The sequence below is a fragment of the Leuciscus leuciscus genome (genome assembly GCF_965113295.1).
Source record: "Leuciscus leuciscus genome assembly, chromosome: 13".
NCBI lineage: Eukaryota > Metazoa > Chordata > Actinopteri > Cypriniformes > Leuciscidae > Leuciscus > Leuciscus leuciscus.
The window spans coordinates 16053219-16074208 of NC_138737.1; the positions used below are offsets into that span (position 1 = coordinate 16053219).

Below are 20990 nucleotides of genomic sequence, written 5' to 3' on the forward strand. Positions count from 1 at the left end.
GCCTGTTCTCTGTGTGTCTGTTTTTTGACTGCTGATTTTGGGACTGTTCAACTGCCAAACTTTCTTTATCTTTGTCCAATGGAGTTGACCTTAGTAAGTATAGATGCCATATTTATTTTACATGAAAGAAAATTAGGCTGTAAGGAATAGTTATAGTCTGATCAATTCGGTTTACTATTATATATATATCTGTGTTGTTTGCTTTGCAACGGACAAAATATTTGGACAACAATGTTCAAGTATATAGTTTTGTGCCAAGTTTAAAACATTTTTAATGGTTAGCTGGCTAAAACTGAATTAGCATTAAGTGCTAACTAAATTAGTTGGAGAGAGAGAGAGAGATGAATTGAGATAAAAAGAAATTGCGAAAAAGAGCTAAACTTGATATTGTGAAAAAAAAGAGAGAAACTTGATATTGTGGGGGAAAAAAAAGTCCCACGTCGTTAAGTCCATGGCTATAAACGCTGAATTGAGATAAAAAGGCGCCATTACCTTTTTATATATCGGCACAAATATGGGTTATTTGCAGGTAGAGGTGACTGAGTTACCAAAATCTATTTTTGTGTCCTTGAATAAAAAAGTACCCAGTCGGAATGCCCTTATAATTGATGTCCAGCATGTTACTTTAAAATAAGAGGTCAAGAGAAGAAAAGCCATGGTTGATTTAAACGTGAGGTAAGCAGTTTATTTTTAATGGCAGTCAGAAAATATGTCCGTTTACCTGACAGATGGCACTAGATCAGGTGTGCTGATGTTGCAGACCTGTCTCTATGACAGACCTAGACTATAAATTGCTATAGAAAAAATTAAATTAAAAAAATTGAGTGCCTGTAGGTGTTTGGTGTCTAACATAATGAGGATGATAATGGCTCAAACAACACTGGGACTCAGTAATCTTAGATGGGTATAGCATCCAATAGCCACAAGGGAGAGACACCTATGCCTACTCACTGTAAAGACCAATTCACACTGCACTGACAGAGACAGACCAACGCCGACAGTCACCAGACTACGGCATGTCAATTCTCAGACATTCTTAATCTGATTCTGCATGTTCAATTGGCGAAAAAAAAGCAGAATGAAAACACATCTGATCCACGGGAGCATGTCTATGTTCCCACAGCCTTATGTTCCCACAGCCCTAGCACTAAAACTTACCCTTCATAGGGGACTAGAGCTTAATTACCGGTAGTTAACATAGGCCTACCTAAACCTACCCCTCACAAGAGGGAGACTTGTCTGGGATGTAATTGGGCTATCCCTGTACCAGCACAAGCACTAAAACCTACCCTTCATAGGGGACATAGTTAAATGAGAGAACATAGGGCCTAATTTTCCCCAAAAAATTCTTATAAATGTGGGAACATAAGGCCCTGGGAACATAGGGCTGACCCCTGATCGACACTAAAATGTCTGTTGCCGTCTGTTGATGCGGTGTGAATTGGCCTTAAAGGGATAGTTCACCCAAAAATTACAATTCTGCCGTAATTTTTTCACCCTCATGTTGTTCCAAACCTGTATGAGTTTCTTTGTTCTGTTGAACACAAAAAAGAACACCAAACAGCCGATGCCCGAAATAGCTGTCTGGAGGCAATTGCGCAAATATGGCCGCCTTGAAAAGGACTTTGATTGCGTGTTTTTGAATTTTGGGGCGGAACTATCCAGATGGGTAGGGTCATGTTTGTTTTGGTGATTTCAAATATTAACAGCGTTTCTGAGAAATCACTTACTGCACCTTTAATGAGATGGTCCTCACTGCAGAACACGAAATCCAGGGGGAGGAGTAGGATCCAGATCCAACTCCTCCCACCTTACATATACCTAAACCTACCCATCTCCACCCCCTGATCCCTAAACCCACCCCTAAACCTACCAATCTCCGCCCCCTGGATCTCGTGTACTGCAGTGAGGTACTACTGCCTTTAATAGACATCATTTGAAAATATATTAACATGTCTGATTGTCTGTGGTTTAATAATCAAAGCACAGCTGAAATCCAAAGAACAAAGGATTTATTAATAAAGGGACTGACAATGTTCAGATAACAATTTGAAACAAGAACAAAAAAATAAAAAACAATTTTAAAAGTCACATTTTATGCAGAGTGAAACAAAAAATGGTTGAATTGATTATCTTACAATTATGAACAAATTAAGAAAAACAATTTAATGTAAAAATCAGAAAGGCCATTTATCAGCAAAAAAAAAATGGTTTATATATCAGTCCATGTGCTCATATTTTAAAGGTAGATAAAAATATTTTCTGTCATCTTATAATAAATATATGATTAAAATTCTGTTATATGCAAGCCTGAAATGTACACATTTAAATTCCCAGAAATTTATGCCAAGTTAATAATGTACAATGTTTTCGCTACAACAGTTATCGTACAGTGTGACTTAAAATGGTTTATGTTGTTAATGTAGAATTAAAAAAGGCACTTTTATTGTCAAAAAACAGTGGTTTATAAATCAGGTTTTTTTGTTTTGTTTTTTTCAGGGTAGATTTAAGTATTTTTGTACAATAAAAATCTTCTTAGTGTGCACTCAGCTTTAAAGAATGGGAAGATCCATGATTTCCATGCTAGCTTCAAAAGAAGGTGTAGAACAGATGTGGCTAGTGAAGACTGGCTCTTTGTTAGTAATCATGTCTCCATTCAGGATTCAGATATTGTTGGACCGCACTCTCCTCAGTTTCCACTAGGGGGTGAAAGAACACAATAGTCCGTTTTTTCCACATCATGCCTTTTTGAAACCATTATTATCAATTTACTATTGTTATTTACGCTATATTATTAGTAGTAATATAAATTACTATTGTATTATTACTATGTATTACTATTATTAAACTATAAATCACCATAGAACTTTTTTAATTGAGCAGAAGCTAATTATTTATAGAAAATATTACTGGTAAGTGATATATTTATTTGAAATATAATTTTTAACTGTGATTGAATTCAGTTAGACAAGTTCTTTAAAGTCTTAAAAGCCCTATAAGATCTTCCTTTATGAAAGAGGGAAGCATTATAATCAGGTGTAATTTTTTTTGTTTGCTGACAACCGGTTCTGAAAAAATGGAGGAAAGAGGACAGCCTCCTGTTTGCAATGCATTTGCATTAAAGCAAAACCTTGAAATTTGACACAATGTAATGTTTTTGGCAGAACATCAACAGACATGCATGACTACCACATGCATTTTCTTTTTTTGAAATGAAGACTTCCCACGTATTTTAAGGGCATTACACTAAATCAGGTTTAATTTTCCATCCCAAGAAAGATTATTTCCGAAATCTACAGTAGCCAGTAAAGTTGTGGCATGAAAAACAGGTTTAAGTCAAACAATGTGTTGTGACTGCAAGAGGTTTATAATTAAAGCCTGCCTCACCACTCTCATCGTCAAAGTTGAGAGCAAGAAGACGCTTTTCAACCTCCTCTATGCCCTCTACACTGGTTAAGGGAAGCCCGGTGTAACCTCCCTGCTCCGAGCAGAAGTCAATAAACCTATAAAAATACAAAAGACACACACACATCATTCAGTCAGTTCCTCATCAGGGTTTGCATTTCATCCATGTGTAAGTTGCAAGTGTACAGTATTATACCGGCCCCAGATTTCATCTGTCCGCAGAATGAAGGGGTTTCCCACCATGATGAACAGGGATTTCGCTCTTGTCACCGCAACATTGAATCTCTAAAGAACAAGACATGAATTGAACAAATTTAAGACTGAAGTGTGTTTTAGCACGTTGTTACAGAAAGAGCATATTCACAATGTAGCTCACAACTTAGTTCAAGTTCACATCATGTTGTGATATTACACTACCCTTTTAAAGTTTGGGGTCTGTAAGATTGGGGTCTGTACCTTCTCATTCTTGAGAAACCCAATGCTGAATGTTTCATCCAAAGTGAAGTGTTCCTTGCTGCTGCGAACAGCTGACACCATGATGACTTTCCTCTCTTGGCCTTGAAACTCCTCCACGGAACCAACCTACACAACACACCGAACACGCAAAGGGAGACGGATATCATTTTGTGTTCACCTGTCCTAATTTAAGATAAAAAGCCATACCAGAGTGTCTATTAACTTTAAGGTCATTAATGCACATGCACTTTTGGAGGTCCTCTTCTGATCTGATGGCCCATCTGATCTTCTCCACCTATGAAATCAAACCCCAGAGAAAGTAAAGTGATGGTACAGACCATCAAAGATTCAAGAGAATTGTCAGGATATTTGTAACTGCTATTTTTTTGGTGACAGAATACGCTGATTTCACGCAGCCGTTATTTTGAAATCGAAAGCGAGGCTCCGGTGGGAAGAAAACCGGAAGTGTCGCCTTTAATCACAGGAGAGTCGTGAATGTGATAGCGTATTGTTGTGTTTAATGATGTTGTGTCAATTCTAAAAATGTACAAACATTTCTTTCATACTTTAGACTATATACAGTGAAATTCATTTATAAATAAAATATTTTTTTTATATATAATGCAGGTATGTCACTGGACTTTGAGTCGTCTTGTCATCAATATCAGTGGTCATAAATATAAACACCATTTATATGAGTAGACTATTAGACTATGAGTGCACACTATGGCATCTATGTCATTTTAAAATTGGTCCTAGAAATGCACAATATTAAAATGTTCATGGTATGGCTGAAAATTTATGTGGAATAAATGTAAAAAAAGAAGCAGGAATGAACTATATACATATCCTATATTGGATAATATTAACATCCAATAGTGTAAATCGCGGCAGCAGCTTCAGGTTGGTAATCCAAGGCATTGTTGTTTATCTTTACTTCCGGGGTTCTTCCACTTTCGATTTCAAAATGGCGGCTGCGTGAAATCAGCGTATAGGGCTGTCCAAGAGCAGGCTCCACCTGTTTCCTGTAGGGGGCGATAATGCCGATTTCTCTTGGGGAGATTCTGGAGATTCCCCTCTTGGCCTGTGTCAGGAGCAGCTTCTTCAGGTAATCTATGATGATATCGATTTCAAAGGTGTTAAAGAATGAGGGGCTGTTCGACTCTCTTTCATCCTTCCCAGGAACTCCATGGAAAATCACAGGAAATCCCTGGGGGGTGAAAAAACAACAATTCACAAATGGGTAATCTCCAGGAAACTGATTTAACTATAGTGACTAAAGTGCTGTTTAATATGTCTCATACTCTTTTGGGCAGGTACTCCCAAGTGCAGTACTGGTTAGAGCTGATCTCATTTGCACATGCCTTCAACTCCCCATCATAGAACAACTCATTAGGAACCTTCAGAATGGATGGATGAGACCTAGAGAGAGAGAGAGAGAGATATGCAGGTATGTCACTGGACTTTGAGTCGTCTTGTCATCAATATCAGTGGTCATAAATATAAACACCATTTATATGAGTAGACTATTAGACTATGAGTGCACACTATGGCATCTATGTCATTTTAAAATTGGTCCTAGAAATGCACAATATTAAAATGTTCATGGTATGGCTGAAAATTAATGTGGAATAAATGTTATCTTTAAGGTGTGTGTGACCATCATATGGCGGTAAAAGAGCACACACAAACCTTATTCTAATATGGAATTGTATTGGAATGTTAAAGAGTGTTGGTATGTGACAGGAGGGCCTCCACTCAATGATAAAATATGATGAACAAGTCTAATAATGTCCACATATGGTTGAAAATACCATCATTGGCCTAGAGAGATAACATTAGACTATAAGAGTTAAGACTATAAAAAAGGAAGGATGCCCTCTCCTCAAGGTTACACTCGGTGTGACTGTTTGACGGCTGCAAGAAAATAAACCTCATCAAATACAATTGGAAATGTTTGTCTCTTATTCAATGATGTAATGTTATTTGCCACAACACTAACAAATAGACAATATTAAAAATCTTTACTATTTATTTAACTATATACCATACTATTCTAAAATCTGATTTATGTATTATTATTCTTTTTTGTATTTATTTATCTTGGTCTTGACACCTAGTAGGTAGTCTTAATACTTGAAAATTTGTCTAAATAAATAAAAAAGCTTGTTTCCACCATGGATTAAAAAAGATAGGTATTTGCTACTTTTTCTCGCAATTTCATGTGATTGACAGGTGGTCCCGCGCCATTTCATCATTCAACACATCATTAGTGAAGAGATGTCGTAACAAGAGGAAGTTATTTTGATCAAATATTACAAGAGCACATGCATTTTATAAAAATAAATACATATAAATAGGTAAATATATTTCTAATAAACACTGCCATATTCCATAAAAATAAGAATAGTCAATTTTGATTTCATGGTGACTTTATGAACTAAGCACACCGGTGGTGGTGTGTCCTACCTGTAGTTCAGAAGGAGTTTGGTGACGTAGCGTTTGTCAAACTCAATGTCATCTTTCTTATAAAGATCATTCTGTGTCATCAGCCTCTCCAGTAAAGAGACATCTAAAGAAAAGACACACAACTCCAGATTACAATACATAAAAATAAAACACACCATTTTGCTTATCCCTCCATATTTTTATTTACAACAGTCATGATTTAGCGATTGTTAAAGGTTAGATGGTAAACAATAACAATACTATTTTTTGGGAATTCATTGGGAACATAATTTTAACATGAAATGAATTAGCTTATAGGTCGAGTGAGTGATGTGTCTGTATATATGTGCATCTCACCAAACCCATGATTAATGGCAAGAGGAGATCTCAGGATTGGTCCCAGTTGCTTGGGATCTCCAGCCAAAACAAGCTGTCCGGTCTCTGCATTCAGCAGTCCTAAACACACCCAATGAGACAATGTAATGATTCCAAAAACAGATCTCACTACTATATGAGACTTTTACTAAGGTACATATTGGAAGCAAAAAGAACAAACACGCATCTGAGCGAGAGTGGTTGCCCACCTGCCACACTGATAATGGTCTCTGACTCCACAGCATGTCCTGCCTCATCCACAAAGATGTGAGAAAAATGATCCGTAGGAACACCCCCTGTGACCAGCCTACCAACACAGACACAGTGTTTACTGACTGCTGTAAATTATATCTGTGAGAGAAATTGTAGTTTATTGCATTTGTATAAGATGATGCCCTTGACCTGCCAGCGGTGACTATAGTGCTGACCAGGATCTTGTAGGACATTAGATCCTCTTTACATGGGAAAATAATAATCTGTCCCTCCACATTGCAGTTGTTCTAAACACAAACACACATATGGACAATCAAAATAAAAACTATAAGCAAACTCGCATATAGTAACTCCATATAGCATTTAGTCACTTAATAATACATGAATTTCACTGCATTAAATAAAGTATGACTAAAAAATATATTTTTTGTTTATATATATATATACACATATATCATTTTTTCCGGTATTCACTAACCTTTAGAATTTTAGGGATGTCTTTTGGATCGCGTGAACTAGCGTAGAGTCGGTATATTTTCCGTGCATCAACATGTTGACTAATGATTAACTTTTCACACAGTTGATCAGCCGCACTGTTAGAAGGAGCGCAAGCTAGGATATAGGCATCAGGTATATTCTTCTCCACCTGAGAGATGTTGAGAAACAGAGAAACAAACAGAAAGAGTGACTGAATGCATTAGCTATTACACCAACATCTTTCATGCAGGTGTTTACTTTGGTGTTTATGATAACCAGTTTTACCTGTTTGATAGCCTCTACTATTGTGACGGTTTTACCAGTGCCAGGAGGTCCAAACACCAGGTACGGTGCCGGCTTGGACGTACCGGCCACGATGTTACATACAGCGCTGTACTGTTCAGGGTTCCTCTCAAGCTGTTGATCAAAGAGTCTATAGACACACACATTGTGCTGAAACACTCAATGTTTCCCTATGAAGGTTTAACAGCATAATAATAATAATAGCATATTAATAGCACTTCTGGGTCTTACTGACCTCAGTGCAGGGGGAGACACAGGGGTCAAAGTCCTTGAGCCCACAGGGAACAGCACATCTCTGAGGTTGTGCTGGACCGCCATGTGTACAGCTCTGTGTTGCAGTCTTAATGGGAGACGATTTACTGTGAACTCCACACGGAACTTCATCTTATCTATGAATACGTGGTCAATGAACCTTAACACACACACACACAAAAAAATATCTGGTGATTTGCAAAAAAGACCTAAGATTACCTAATTTGATGATGCTGAGTTTAAAAATATTAGTGCTGGGCAAAGATTAATCGCATCCAAAATAAAAGTTTGTGTTTGCATAATATATGTGTGTGTACTGTGTATAATTATTTTGTATATATAAATACACACATATGCATGTATATATTTAAGATTTTTTTAAATTTATATATAAATTATTTATATTTATATATAATATAAATTATGTATAAATGTATATACAGTATATACATGCAAATATTTCTTAAATAAATACATGCATATGTGTGTATTTATATATACAATATAATTATACACAGTACACACACATATATTATGCAAACATGCAAACTTTTATTTTGGATGCGATTAATCTTTGCCCAGCACTAAAAAATATCAATAACAACTTTCCATCATGTACAGTTAACAAAAATTAAATAAAAATAAATGAATATACATATACAGGTGCTGGTCATAAAATTAGAATATCATCAAAAAGTTGATTTATTTCAAGAATTCAACTTAACAGGTGAAACTAATATATTATATAGACTCATTACATGCAAAGTGAGATATTTCAAGCCTTTATTTGTTATAATTTTGATGATTATGGCTTACAGCTTATGAAACCCACGAAATCAAAATCCCAGAAAATTAGAATATTACATGAAATCACACAGTAATTACACAGTAATACCATGGTCATTGAACCAGGTTTTGGTTCTTTTGGCAGTGTGGGCAGGTGCAAATCCTGCTGGAAAATGAAGTCAGCATCTCCATAAAGCTTGTCTGCTGAAGGAAGCATGAAGTGCTCTGAAAATGTCCTGGTAGACGGCTGCGTTGAGTGGACAGCACAGTGGACCAACACCAGCCGATGACATGGCTCCCCAAACCAACACAGACTGTGGAAACTTCACACTGGACTTCAAGCATCTTGGATTGTGTGCCTCTCCATTCTTCCTCCAGACTCTGGGACCTTGGTTTCCAAATGAGATGCAAAATTTGCTCTCATCAGAAAAGAGGACTTTGGTCCACTGTGCTTTATTAAATCCAGAGTCAACGCAGCCGTCTACCAGGACATTTTCAGAGCACTTCATGCTTCCTTCATTTTCCAGCAGGATTTGCACCTGCCCACACTGCCAAAAGAACCAAAACCTGGTTCAATGACCATGGTATTACTGTGTAATTACTGTGTGATTTCATGTAATATTCTAATTTTCTGGGATTTTGATTTCGTGGGTTTCATAAGCTGTAAGCCATAATCATCAAAATTATAACAAATAAAGGCTTGAAATATCTCACTTTGCATGTAATGAGTCTATATAATATATTAGTTTCAACTGTTAAGTTGAATTCTTGAAATAAATCAACTTTTTGATGATATTCTAATTTTATGACCAGCACCTGTATATATATAATATATATATATATATATATATATATATATATACATGGATTGTGTCAAACATGTAAAAATTGTCTGAGAATTTAACAAATAGTTCTAACTTGCTCGGGGGAAGATAGGAATCATGTCTTTGTGGCAGTTTTTCTGGTGTTTAAGTGATAATGCAAGACTTCTTCACCTTACAAATGATTGTCGAAAGCAAAAATGCTTCGAAATGCATATCATATTTTGTGAGGAAGTGTGTGTGTGCTAGAGCAAAACAGGCCTCATTTTTGGAATCAGCACCCCAAAAAACAAACAATAAAACAACAACAACCAAGTATTGAATTTCATTCAGCAAATACGATGCAGGGTGGTGTTATGCCACTTACATGTATTATATGAAATCTCACTCATAGATCATACCTTCTGGAGAAGCCCAGTTTGACTTGATCCCGTTCCACTTTGTGGACGTATCCCTTGTATTTGGTCACAGTTGAGAAACTAACCTCCTCACTCTTGGTGAGAAGAAGGTGATCTCCCCTCAGGACTGATGGCCTGTTCTCTGATACACCAGGGAGCTTTAACACATGAGATACACAAACAGACCTCAAAAACCTTACAATCTCCAACACAGGAAATGCTTTAAAAAAGACATTTCCACTCACGTTTAAGACCAGTAGTCTTTTGTCAGTGTCCCTGTTTAAGGTGACTTGCTCTCTGTTGTATCTCTTGATGTCCACATGCATCTGACACTCCTCCAGGTGCAGCAGTAAATCAAAGCGTTCGGCATAATTATGGAAGCTCAGCGGACTCTGCAGTAATGACCTAGACATCACCAAACACATTAAGGAATATTAATAACTATATACTACATCACACCAAGGGACACAAAAAATAAGTATGGAATATATGAAACACACAGGAGTGAGTGTGTACATATATATATATATATATATATATATATATATATATATATTCCACAAGTTTGCTCAAGGAATTTGTGGGCAAACATGACACAATGCCAAGGTCACAGGTTCAATTCCCAGGGAATTCATGAACTGCTAAAAAAAAATTCTGTCTCATCAAATGAATGTACTGTATGTAAATCCATATTCACCAACAAATGGGAAGCTGCACCCCTGATAACATCCCTAAAACTGATCTCAAACCAGTTCTACATGGCATAATGTGACATTTGAAGGACACTAACTGAAGTCTATCAGCATATTGGAATGGTTTCTGAAGGATCATCCATTCTGGATGGATGGATGGATGGATAAATTCTGTCCATTCTGGACGTTCCTGCCATTACAGGAATAAATTACATTCTAAATAGAAAACAGTTATTTTAAATGGTAATAATATTTTACTTGAATGACACTTACTGAAGTTCCTGCAACTCTCCTCTGAGGATCCGGTCATCTTTCATGAGTTTTGCCAGCACTGGGATGTCAGGAGGAGGAGTGTATTTCCCCAGAGGCAGAACATTTTCAAGAAAGTTCTGAACATAACTACAGGATTGAAAAACACATGGAGATACACACATATAAATAAAAGCATTAATAAAGCTAAAATCTATTTACATTTCTATAACTTTAAGGAGCAGTACTAAATATTTCAATGTATTATTATTTTTATTTAGTATTTATTTAATTGTCATTATTATTTTTTTAAAGAATAACTTTCATAATATTTGATATTTTATGTACAATTAAACATTCATCATATAATACCGTGTGTGATGTTTCTCTTACCCTTCAGGTGGAACACCCTCGTCCACTCTACAGTTTTCGGGTTCAGAGATGTTGAGTCTCAGGGGTTTGTATGGTGCTGTAGGACCCAGTAGTGCTGCAAGCTTAGTCCTGTACTCGGCCTCAATGAAGCGCACAATGTGGAAGGGACGGGTGGTGGGCTGGGTGTTCTGCTTAAACTCAAATGCCAGAGTAGCTGAATAAACTCCAATATGACTGCATTTGAATCTCACAGTCACCTCATACTTCTCACCTATTTAAAAAAATAAAGAGTTAACCTTCACTTCTGATAGATCACATTTAAGGAGTCAAACCAGAATATATATATCCAAATGTAACCTCCAAACAACATGGTGCGATTGGATCAGTACGTCAAGTGTCGGCCACACTCACATGGTTCCAGACGGAGTGGATTGTTGCGTGTGACTTTCCTGCTGTCTTCCAGAGTGAAACACTGCAGCCAGTGAAGAGCAGTGTAGTAAGTGAAATACACGGCCTCTTCACCCGTGTTCTCCACAAACAGCTTCAGCTCATAAACTTCTGCCCGCTCCACAGAGATCTGGATCTTTCCATCCTTCAAATACAGCTCTGAGGACACCCGCACCCCATGCTTATCAGCTATAAAATGGGACCTAGAGGGAAAGAGAAGAGCAGCATTACGAATTATAATCTAAATAAGAACTTGCAAGATCCAATTGCAATTTTCACATTATGAGATAATAATAAAAGAAATTCTAATTATTATTTGTATGTGTTACATCCAGTCTGGGTAAAGGATAAAATGTATGAAGTGTACCAGCTCACCTGTCTGTACTGTTCAATCGCTGTAGGATGTCTTTCGCCAATCTTCTCCTTCCTCTGACTCCACCCTCTGGCCCTGGACCGGAGGCCTCCTGGCTGCTAGATGGCGGCGCTGAGCTAGCATTACTCGGAGCGGGAGTAGCTTGGTTTTGCTGTCTTCGACAGCGTCTGAACCATTGATCATGCAGCCTCACCCGGACCTGGATGGACCTTTTTCATGAGTGCACTACATCTAAGCTGACAATCTCAATTATTCTACAGTCTCAAACCACATTAAACAATAAAAGCCAGTCTAATGCAGAACTCTTATTTTACATAAATAATACATTTTAAACTGAGCAAAGAAAAATTTATGTTCTTCAACTCTCCATATACATAAAACTTCCAGTCAGTGAGAAAGAGTAGCCTTTCCTTGTATTCTAAGCCAAGGTGTGTTGTTACACTATATTGTCAATCTGCAAATAAATAGCCTACTATAGGCTTTTCAGCTAATTCCTGTTAGTTAATTTTGGTAACACTTCACAATAAGGTTCATTAGTTAACTACCTTAGTGTAGAATGAACAATACTTGAACAGCATTTATTCATCTTAGTTCATATTAATTTCAACATTTACTAATATATTATTAAAATTAAAGGTTGTATTTGTTAACATTAGTTAATGCACTGAACTAACATGAACAAACAATGAACAGCTGTATTTTATTAACTAACATTAACAAAGATTAAATACTGTAATTGCTCATTATTTGTTCATGTTAGTTCATACGTCAACTAATGTTAACTAATGAACCTTATTGTAAAGTGTTACCGGAATTTTTTTATTAATCATAACTATCATTTATTTTCCTTGCAGGATTTACATTTAGATGCTTCTGAAAACTAAATGTCCCCAACACTTGGGCCAAAGTGTGTCTGAATCATGCCTGAACATATGGGAAACTTTTACCTACTCACTTAAAAATGTTGGGTTAAAAATAACCCAACGAATAACCACCTATGGGTTGGTATAGCACCTTCCTGTTAGCACACTTCCTGTTAGCACAGTTGGTATAGCACCTTCCTTCCTGTCCTATTTTAAACCTGGGTTAAAAATAACCCAACATATTGACCCAATATGTGTAACCCAACGGTTGGGTTAAACAAATAACCCAACGTTTTTACTGTGTAGTAACAGAAGGCTTAGCTGAATTATACAAATGAAGAACCAATCATATTATAAAAATGATGTAATAAATCATGTCACCTTTGCCATTCTCCTATTTTATAAAAACTGCTGTAATTTTTTTGCTGGCGGAATTCTCTGATTACAAGGCATTCTCAGGAGTCTGTCTAATTATTGCTGCACAGGATAGACACTAGAGATCTTCTATTCTCAAGTGATAGTGTTTAGAGGAGCACTAAAGACCTTATTCCTGAGTGATAGTGTTCAAAAAGGACGAGACATTGTCCGACTCGAACAGGTACTGAAGTATGCTTAGGTGTTAAGGCCCGTACACACCGGGACGAATATTGGCGCGCGTTATTCGCCAGCGTTTTTCAACGCGTTTTTTGTGTTCACACCCAAGCGTTTTTCGCTGACGATGAGCCGAGTGAACATGCAAATTCATTCCCTGACATTAGATGGCGCTTAATGTAAAACAGAAATACAATACCACTCCATAACAGTCTATACTCTGCAATACCACTCCATAACAGTTCTCTTTTAACAAGATTTTTGTAGTCGCTGTCGCGTTTGTCATATAGTTCTTTATTCCGACACCAACGAGACCAGCAGCTCTACATTCATCTTGCCTTGCATCTTCCTCGTCATTTCTTCCAGGTGTTGTGCCGAATTTCGACCCCCGCCAAATTATTACCCCCCTAGTATTGGTAGGTTTAGGATTAGATGTGGGGGAGGGGTTAGGATTAGGGGTGGGGTTAGGATTAGGCAATCAGGTACTGACTTCAACGAGGGGGGTAATAATTTGGCAGGGGGTCGAAATTCGGCACAACACCTGCAGTGTCTGTCTATGGGCAGTGTAGACGCTACTTGCCGCATATCTTCTTCGCTGTTACGTATGTGTGCTCGGCAAGACCGTTTTGTGTTTGAGCGCCCCCAAGTTGTGTTTTACTGTAACTTAAGAAGCTCCAGACACGTGAGCAAAAGCGGCAATCTCATTGGTCGGATAGTTTTTGACGCGGCGCGTCAAACCAAAAAAACGAACCCGAGGCGGTTAAAAAAAAATTACGCTTTTACGCGTGGCGTTTTTCGCGTCGGTGTGCACACTCACATTGGCGCCCTTTGTTTAGTCACGAGGCGTTAAACGTCGGCGAATATCGCGTGCGAAATTCGTCCCGGTGTGTACGGGCCTTTAGAGTATAAATTCATGGGTGTCTGGGACATCAGGGTTAATTTAAGTACTGTAAGATGAGTAGGGGAATTTCTATCAAAAAGTAACAGAGTAATGAAATAAAAAGTAAAATAAAAGATCAAATAATTATGAAACACTAAACGAAAAATGGTATCAATCGATATCCAACCATTTTTTAGTTAAGTTTTAATGAATAAATACATTTATAAAAAATGTAAACATGTGACAGCTTACCCAGAGGTTTATGAAAAATACTCTTGTCCTGAGAACACATTTAAACTTTTTCGGTCAAAATCTACCTTCTAATTTGCTAGTGAGGTTATATTTTGGTCACTTGTTTAGCCAAAAAGCTACTGCAAAAAATATGATTGGAATTTTGGAATTTGAATTCTAATTCTGAAAAACAAACATTATTGTAAGGGTTTTGAACTGGGTGTTTGAAACCAGCATTTAAAACCTCTGCTAGAGGAAACTATATTTACATGGCTTGTTGACACATGATCTCCCCTGCTGAAAAATTAACGAAGTCCATGTTGGTCCAGGCTGGTTTATGTTAGTCTAGCTGGTGTACCAGCACATTAATGCTGTTCTCAAGCTAAACTGAGCTGGTGTACCTGGTCCAGGCACTCCCACTTCCCATGCTGGTTGTTCCAAAAAATAAGTATGCTTATAGTTCATTTACTACTTCAAGTACATTTTTATTAAGTATACTTAAGTAAAGTTCATGCATATTTTTAAGTTTAGGCTACTTTATAAGTATACTAATATCAATGTACTAGAAGTATACTTAGGACTCAGTTGGCCCATTTAAGTATACTTTAAGTGTAACATTAGTAAACTTTGAGTACACAACTAGTTTAAAACTTAAAAGTTTGTTGTTTGTACTGCAACTATAGCCTATACTACAAGTGAACTTATAGGTATACTGATAGTTTACTAGTCATAGGCTATACTTGTAGCACATTATTTAGTTCATGCTAGTAGGCCTAAACTTAGTATACTCTTTAAAGTCCATGTCTGAACTCTGTTTGTGTCAAGATTCCTGTCTTGTGTTCCCCCTTTTCTTATGTGGACATTTTGTTATTTCCTGTCTTGTGCCATGGTTTGTAGTTCTTTGTAGTTTTTTTTATGTTGATTAGTGTTCAGGTGTGTCTTGTTAACTTGTTAAGCTTGTTTGCCCCTGTGTATTTAAACCCCTGTGTTTCCTGGTCAGGTCTTGTCCAACATGGATGCATGTTTGGTGTGTCTCATTTTGTTCTCGGTTCCCTGGTCAGTGAAGGGGAAAGGGAGAGCTGGATCCAAATGCAAATTTTATTTGAATAAAAGTTTATTAAAAAAAATTAAACAAACAAAACCATATTGTTTGTTTAATTGTTTAATAAACTTTTATTCAAATAAAATGTGCATTTGGATCCAGCTCTCCCTTCCCCTTCTTGAGTTCACCCTACATTACAGTTTGTTTAATGGGGAATTGCCATTAACATAATGATTGTTTTTTTTTGTTTTTTTACTGTAGGCCTATATTAAATCTCCTAACCCTACGCCTGAACACACCCCTCACAGAAAACGTTCTGCATTTTTTTATTTACATTTTTTTATTGTGGGATTTATAAGCTGTTTTCTTAAGGGGACCAATTTTTCCCCCCGAAATGTTGTATTGCCAACGGTCCAATTTCCATCATTGTGGCTAGTAGCTACATTTTGTCCCCACAACATAAATATAGGGTTTACCAGGACAGGACCTTTACAAGACTATAATCCACTGATACTGAAAATACATAGCCTATAGTCTAAACTTCAAACGGGCATAAATCATCTGGCTGACTGGCAGCCAGTGGTAAATAATAAGGTATCTTACATTGCTGTTAAAGAAAACGTGACCTGTTCTGGAAAGACGCGCTTTGTTGCCGGTTCTCAATGCATAGATGACTCTAGAGAACTGTGGATCTTTGACACGACCGTCCCTGTTAAGACAAATGTGCAACTGATGATGCACTTGTTCATTTACTAATAAAAACGTCCACTGATGTGCATTTTTCATTGTTTTACCTGTCTCGAAACTCTTCGTTGTAGATGTCTCTGAGTGTGTTTCTGTCAGTAATGGATCTCCTGTTTGTTTCCTCTAACATCTCTATGAAATCCAATCCAATTGCGCGCACAGCGGCTATAGAGAGATAATTACTCCTGTTTCTTCTGTTCATTCTGTTGAATAGCCTACCTAAAGCTCTCAGGTCACTTACTATCACAGAAACAGAATGAACGGTTTACAACCAGACTCTCTCATATGAACCAGGCACAGGATTTTCTGCGGAAGAGTTATTTTCAGACAAAACGAAACTTAAGCTTATGGTTAAACCTGCAGGGTACTTTAATGATGATACGCATCTATATCCTACATGTGTAAGGGAAAATATGATATGAAGTGTAGAAGACGATAATACTCCTAAAACAAAAGTTGCAGAATTATTTAAATAAACTTTAAACAATACGGTATACGGTTCAGAGGGACGCGCGCCACCTGTCGACCAGAGAGCAGCACTACAGATAGACGGAAGGTCAACCCTTGGGCTTGGCATATTCACAATCAAGTCTGCATATAAGGTAAAGAAAGACTCTAGTCTAGACCCAGTGAGGATTATTGCCTGGCGACAATGTCACATGACTGCCCTGCTGAAAAACAAAAACACTTAAACAAGACTGGCTGGTTTTAGAGACACCTGTCAGCTCAGGTTGGGAGACCAAACACTGGCTTGGCCAAGGAAGGAAGACCAGGTTAGGCTTGTCTTCCCATATGCAAATGTAATATATGTACATGTATAAAATATAAACATATGACATTTATGCCTGTGTACATGCACAGCTATATAGCAAACCTATTCGAAATTTGAACAATTCCATTAATATATAATTTTATCCTATTCAAAATATGTTTATGTATGGTTATTTTGACATGTCACATATGAAGTATCCATATATGCTCATATAAAAACATAGTTGTACATAATGCACAGCTTTATATGAAACCTATTAGAAATTTGAACAATTCCATATTGACATATACATTTATCCCATACAAATATGTTTATGTATGTATATTTTGACATATACATCTCATATATAAAATATCCATATAAGCTCTTAAGAGTAAAAACATAAATGTACATATATGGACAGATATATATGAAACCCATTAGAAATTAGAACAATTCCATACTGACAAATGTATCCCATGCAAATATATGTTTATGTATATTCTGACATATATGTCTCATATTTAAATATACATATATGCTCTTATAGAGTAAAAACAAATGTACATATATGCTCAACCATATTTGAAATCTATTAGAAATTGGAACAATTTCATATATTGACATATAAATGTATCCCAAATAAATATAAATGTTCATGTATGTATAATACATATTTTTGTATGTGTCTCTTATATAATAAATACACATAACATAATATATCTCTGTATGTGAAATATACAAATGACACACATGCATAGCACATTGTTTACATCACTGATATATACACAGTAACACCTACTAGGAAAACATCCACAACACGAAACAACCACATGACTGACACAGAAAAACACAAGGAGAATAAAAAGGGAAGGATATGAGTAAGGAGGGAGAGCAGGCGGGGCAAATGAACCAACTTTGAATGCTTCTGAACACCATGAATTTGTTACATATCGTTTAATACAAGTTATGGACATGTACCTACAGTGGGGACAAATCCAGCCCATCCGGCCCATGAGTTCAACTCTGAATGTTTTGCTGGGGTTAGGGCCTTAAATTGGAATAAATAAATGAATAAATGAAATAGGGAAGAAACAAATAATGATAGATGTTACTGCATTTACTGCAAATGCAGGTAACAAACGTAATATTTAATTTCGAGTTATAGGATGCCGTAAAGTAAATTTACTGCTATTAAATTATTTTAAATGCTCTTGACTTCTATTGTATGAGAAAAAAAAAAAATCTCAAATTATCTTCTTTTATGCTCCACAGAAGTCATACAGGTTTGGAATGACATTTGGGTGAGTAAATAATGACATTTTGGGGTGAACTATCCCTTTCACAATAACATTTGTAATGAGTTAACACTTTATTAATGTAAGACACTGATAGTTATCTTTCATCGGCCTCTCATTAAATTTATTTTATTTCAATTAAAATTCATTAGAACTATTAAATATCTAATAAAACATATTTAAAGAGTAGAAAGCTTCATGCTTAATTCATTGGAGGCTTTAAAGCTGTTTATTATGCTAAAATGCTTTGTAATTGCCCCAATGAAATTAACAATTAGTTATTGCGTACAATCCAGAGTTTAACTGTAGGCATATCATGGTGTAAAACCATGCTCCTCATTACAGGTATATGGTTTCCAAAATAAATAATAATAAACTGTAGAATTTGTAGAAGAAGAAAAAAAGTGTAAACACAAGAAACTACAGGAAGAAAAACACAAGATCCTCCATTGTATTTACTTCAGTCAAAAGTCTTTGAAATGAAGTACACAGTTTTTTAATGATGTGATTGACTTCATTTGCAAATTTCCAAACAAACCAATGGGAACAAAATCAAAACCATTATCACCATGAATTATTAAGCATTATTAAATGAATGCTGTATGTGTTGTCTGAAAGTTTTATGAAATAAGGCACTTTATTTTTAGTAAACAGTGATTTATCAATCATGTGTTTCATGTGCTCATATTTATTTAGCCTAATGTATCTAAACATATAGACAAAATTGCATACAAAGCCCTGAGATTAAAGGAAAAGTTTGCAGATTTTCAACCAGCTTTGTATTGTATGTCGATATGTAAATGAACAATGTTTACTTTTTTAATGTTACCTGCACCCAGATCTCCCTGTTTATTTGTCATCAAACATTTGACAGCTCTAGGGCTTTTGTTAAAACTACAGTGCACCATGGGTGTGGAAGTTTCCCTATCTTTCTAGGCAAAAGGCTACCACTGTCCTTTTCTCTGTTTTCTCTAATCATAATGTATACATTTAAAAAAGTTCCTTTCTAGTTTCTATTGCATAGACAGACAAGTTTTATTAAAAGCATATCTTGAGAACAATGAATTACCAATTTAAAGGCAGGGTAGGTAGGATTTTTCAAAAAAAAAAAACATTACAAATTTGTTTAAACTGTCTTTATATACCGATACATAATTAAAATGTAAGTACTCTGAAAAAGAGAGTATAAAAATCGAGTGTCTGTAGACCTCTCACGACTGTTGTAAACACAGCTAATTATTTCCATTCACTCCACCCCCTCCCTTCTGAGCTCCTTCCAAAGCCACGCCCCCAAAACACATGAACGAGCAACGCCAAACGCTCAGGCTCAGCTGGAAGATGCATTTATTTACTTATTTATTTACCTGAGACCAGTGGAGAGGAAAGAGTAATGGAATGGTTTCCATTACCATCGGTTACACTGTGATGAAGGTGAATTTCGTGTAAGATTCATTACATATACAGTGTTTTGCATGTAAGAGTTTCCAAACATTGTTGACTCTGATGAGGACTAACGTTACACTCCGGAGACAAGCCTACCGCATCGTCGGTTCGAGGACAGGTCCGGGGTCGAGGGCGAAGCAGAGGAGGTCGTTCAAGAGTGCGGGCAACCAGGGTCCGAGAAAGTAGTTTTTGCCATGTTTGCCTTCGCTGACTGCATATGCAGGTGCTTTGAATTTTGAATGCTCTTTCTCTGCCATAATTTTACTCTTCGTACTAGGTTCCGCGCCTCTCTTGCACTCTTCAAAACAAACGGGTGCGCGCATATGGGCAGATCTTGTAGCAACAGGGGTGGTAGCCATGGTTGCGAGAGAGAGTGACAGTCACCCAAACCAATCAATTGTTTCGTCCCGGATGGAAATAATGAGCTGTGTTTATTGCAGATTAACAGGTCTACAGTCACTCGATTTTTATACTCTCTTTTTCAGAGCACTTACATTTTAATGATGTATTGGTATATAAAGACAGTTTAAACAAATTTGAAAAAAAGTTTTTTATAAAAATCCTACCTACCCTACCTTTAATGCATGTTTATATATCATAGTACTGTTTCAGCTTTAAAATGAAGCTTCTAAGTTTAAGACTTTTCCAATGTAACTTCATAAAGGGGTGTGGCTATGCTAATGCAGACCTGAGTGGGAGGGGCTTTAAACACTTCATTTTAATGTTCATGTCTCCATGCAGGATTCTCATATTGCTGGACCACACTCTCCTCTGTTTCCACTAGGGGGAGAAAGAATATAATAGTGAGCACTTGGTTTACATGATTTACTGTACATTCAATCCCAACAAAGAACAGAAATTGTCCTGAAAAAGGAGGCTATAAGCAAAACAGGAGAGTTGTGTAGGTTCAAATGCACTACTGTTTAAAAGTTTGATCCTTGACATGATCCTTCATTCAAATATGCTGAGTTGCTGCTAAAGAAACATTTATTATTAATATATTTTTGTGGAAACAGTGATAAATCTTTTTTCCATGACTCTTTGATTAATATAAAGATCAAAAGAACAGCATTTATTTTA

General features: G+C 36.5%; 2 protein-coding genes across 2 annotated transcripts in view; both read right to left on the minus strand.

Moving 5' to 3' along the window:
• Nucleotides 1–1995: 1995 nt before the first annotated feature.
• mov10b.2 (Mov10 RNA helicase b, tandem duplicate 2) lies at nt 1996–16975 on the minus strand. The gene is made up of 22 exons (XM_082188608.1): nt 16469–16975; nt 16278–16383; nt 12070–12266; nt 11659–11897; nt 11269–11518; nt 10900–11025; nt 10180–10339; nt 9938–10092; nt 7913–8089; nt 7660–7807; nt 7376–7543; nt 7087–7184; nt 6894–6991; nt 6667–6765; nt 6331–6433; nt 5166–5283; nt 4880–5071; nt 4085–4156; nt 3862–3987; nt 3602–3690; nt 3388–3503; nt 1996–2699 (listed from the first exon to the last, which is right to left on the minus strand). The coding sequence occupies exons 1-22, from the start codon at nt 16618–16620 to the stop codon at nt 2638–2640; spliced, it is 3051 nt and encodes a 1016-aa protein (XP_082044734.1). The 5' UTR covers nt 16621–16975; the 3' UTR covers nt 1996–2637.
• Nucleotides 16976–18916: 1941 nt separating this feature from the next.
• Nucleotides 18917–20990, minus strand: part of LOC309512882 (putative helicase mov-10-B.1) — a 29868-nt gene continuing 27794 nt past the window's right edge. Inside the window, exon 22 of the mRNA XM_082188607.1 lies at nt 18917–20690. Within this exon, the coding sequence (XP_082044733.1) occupies nt 20629–20690 (62 nt within the window). The 3' untranslated portion in view covers nt 18917–20628. The remainder of the gene's footprint in view (nt 20691–20990) is intronic.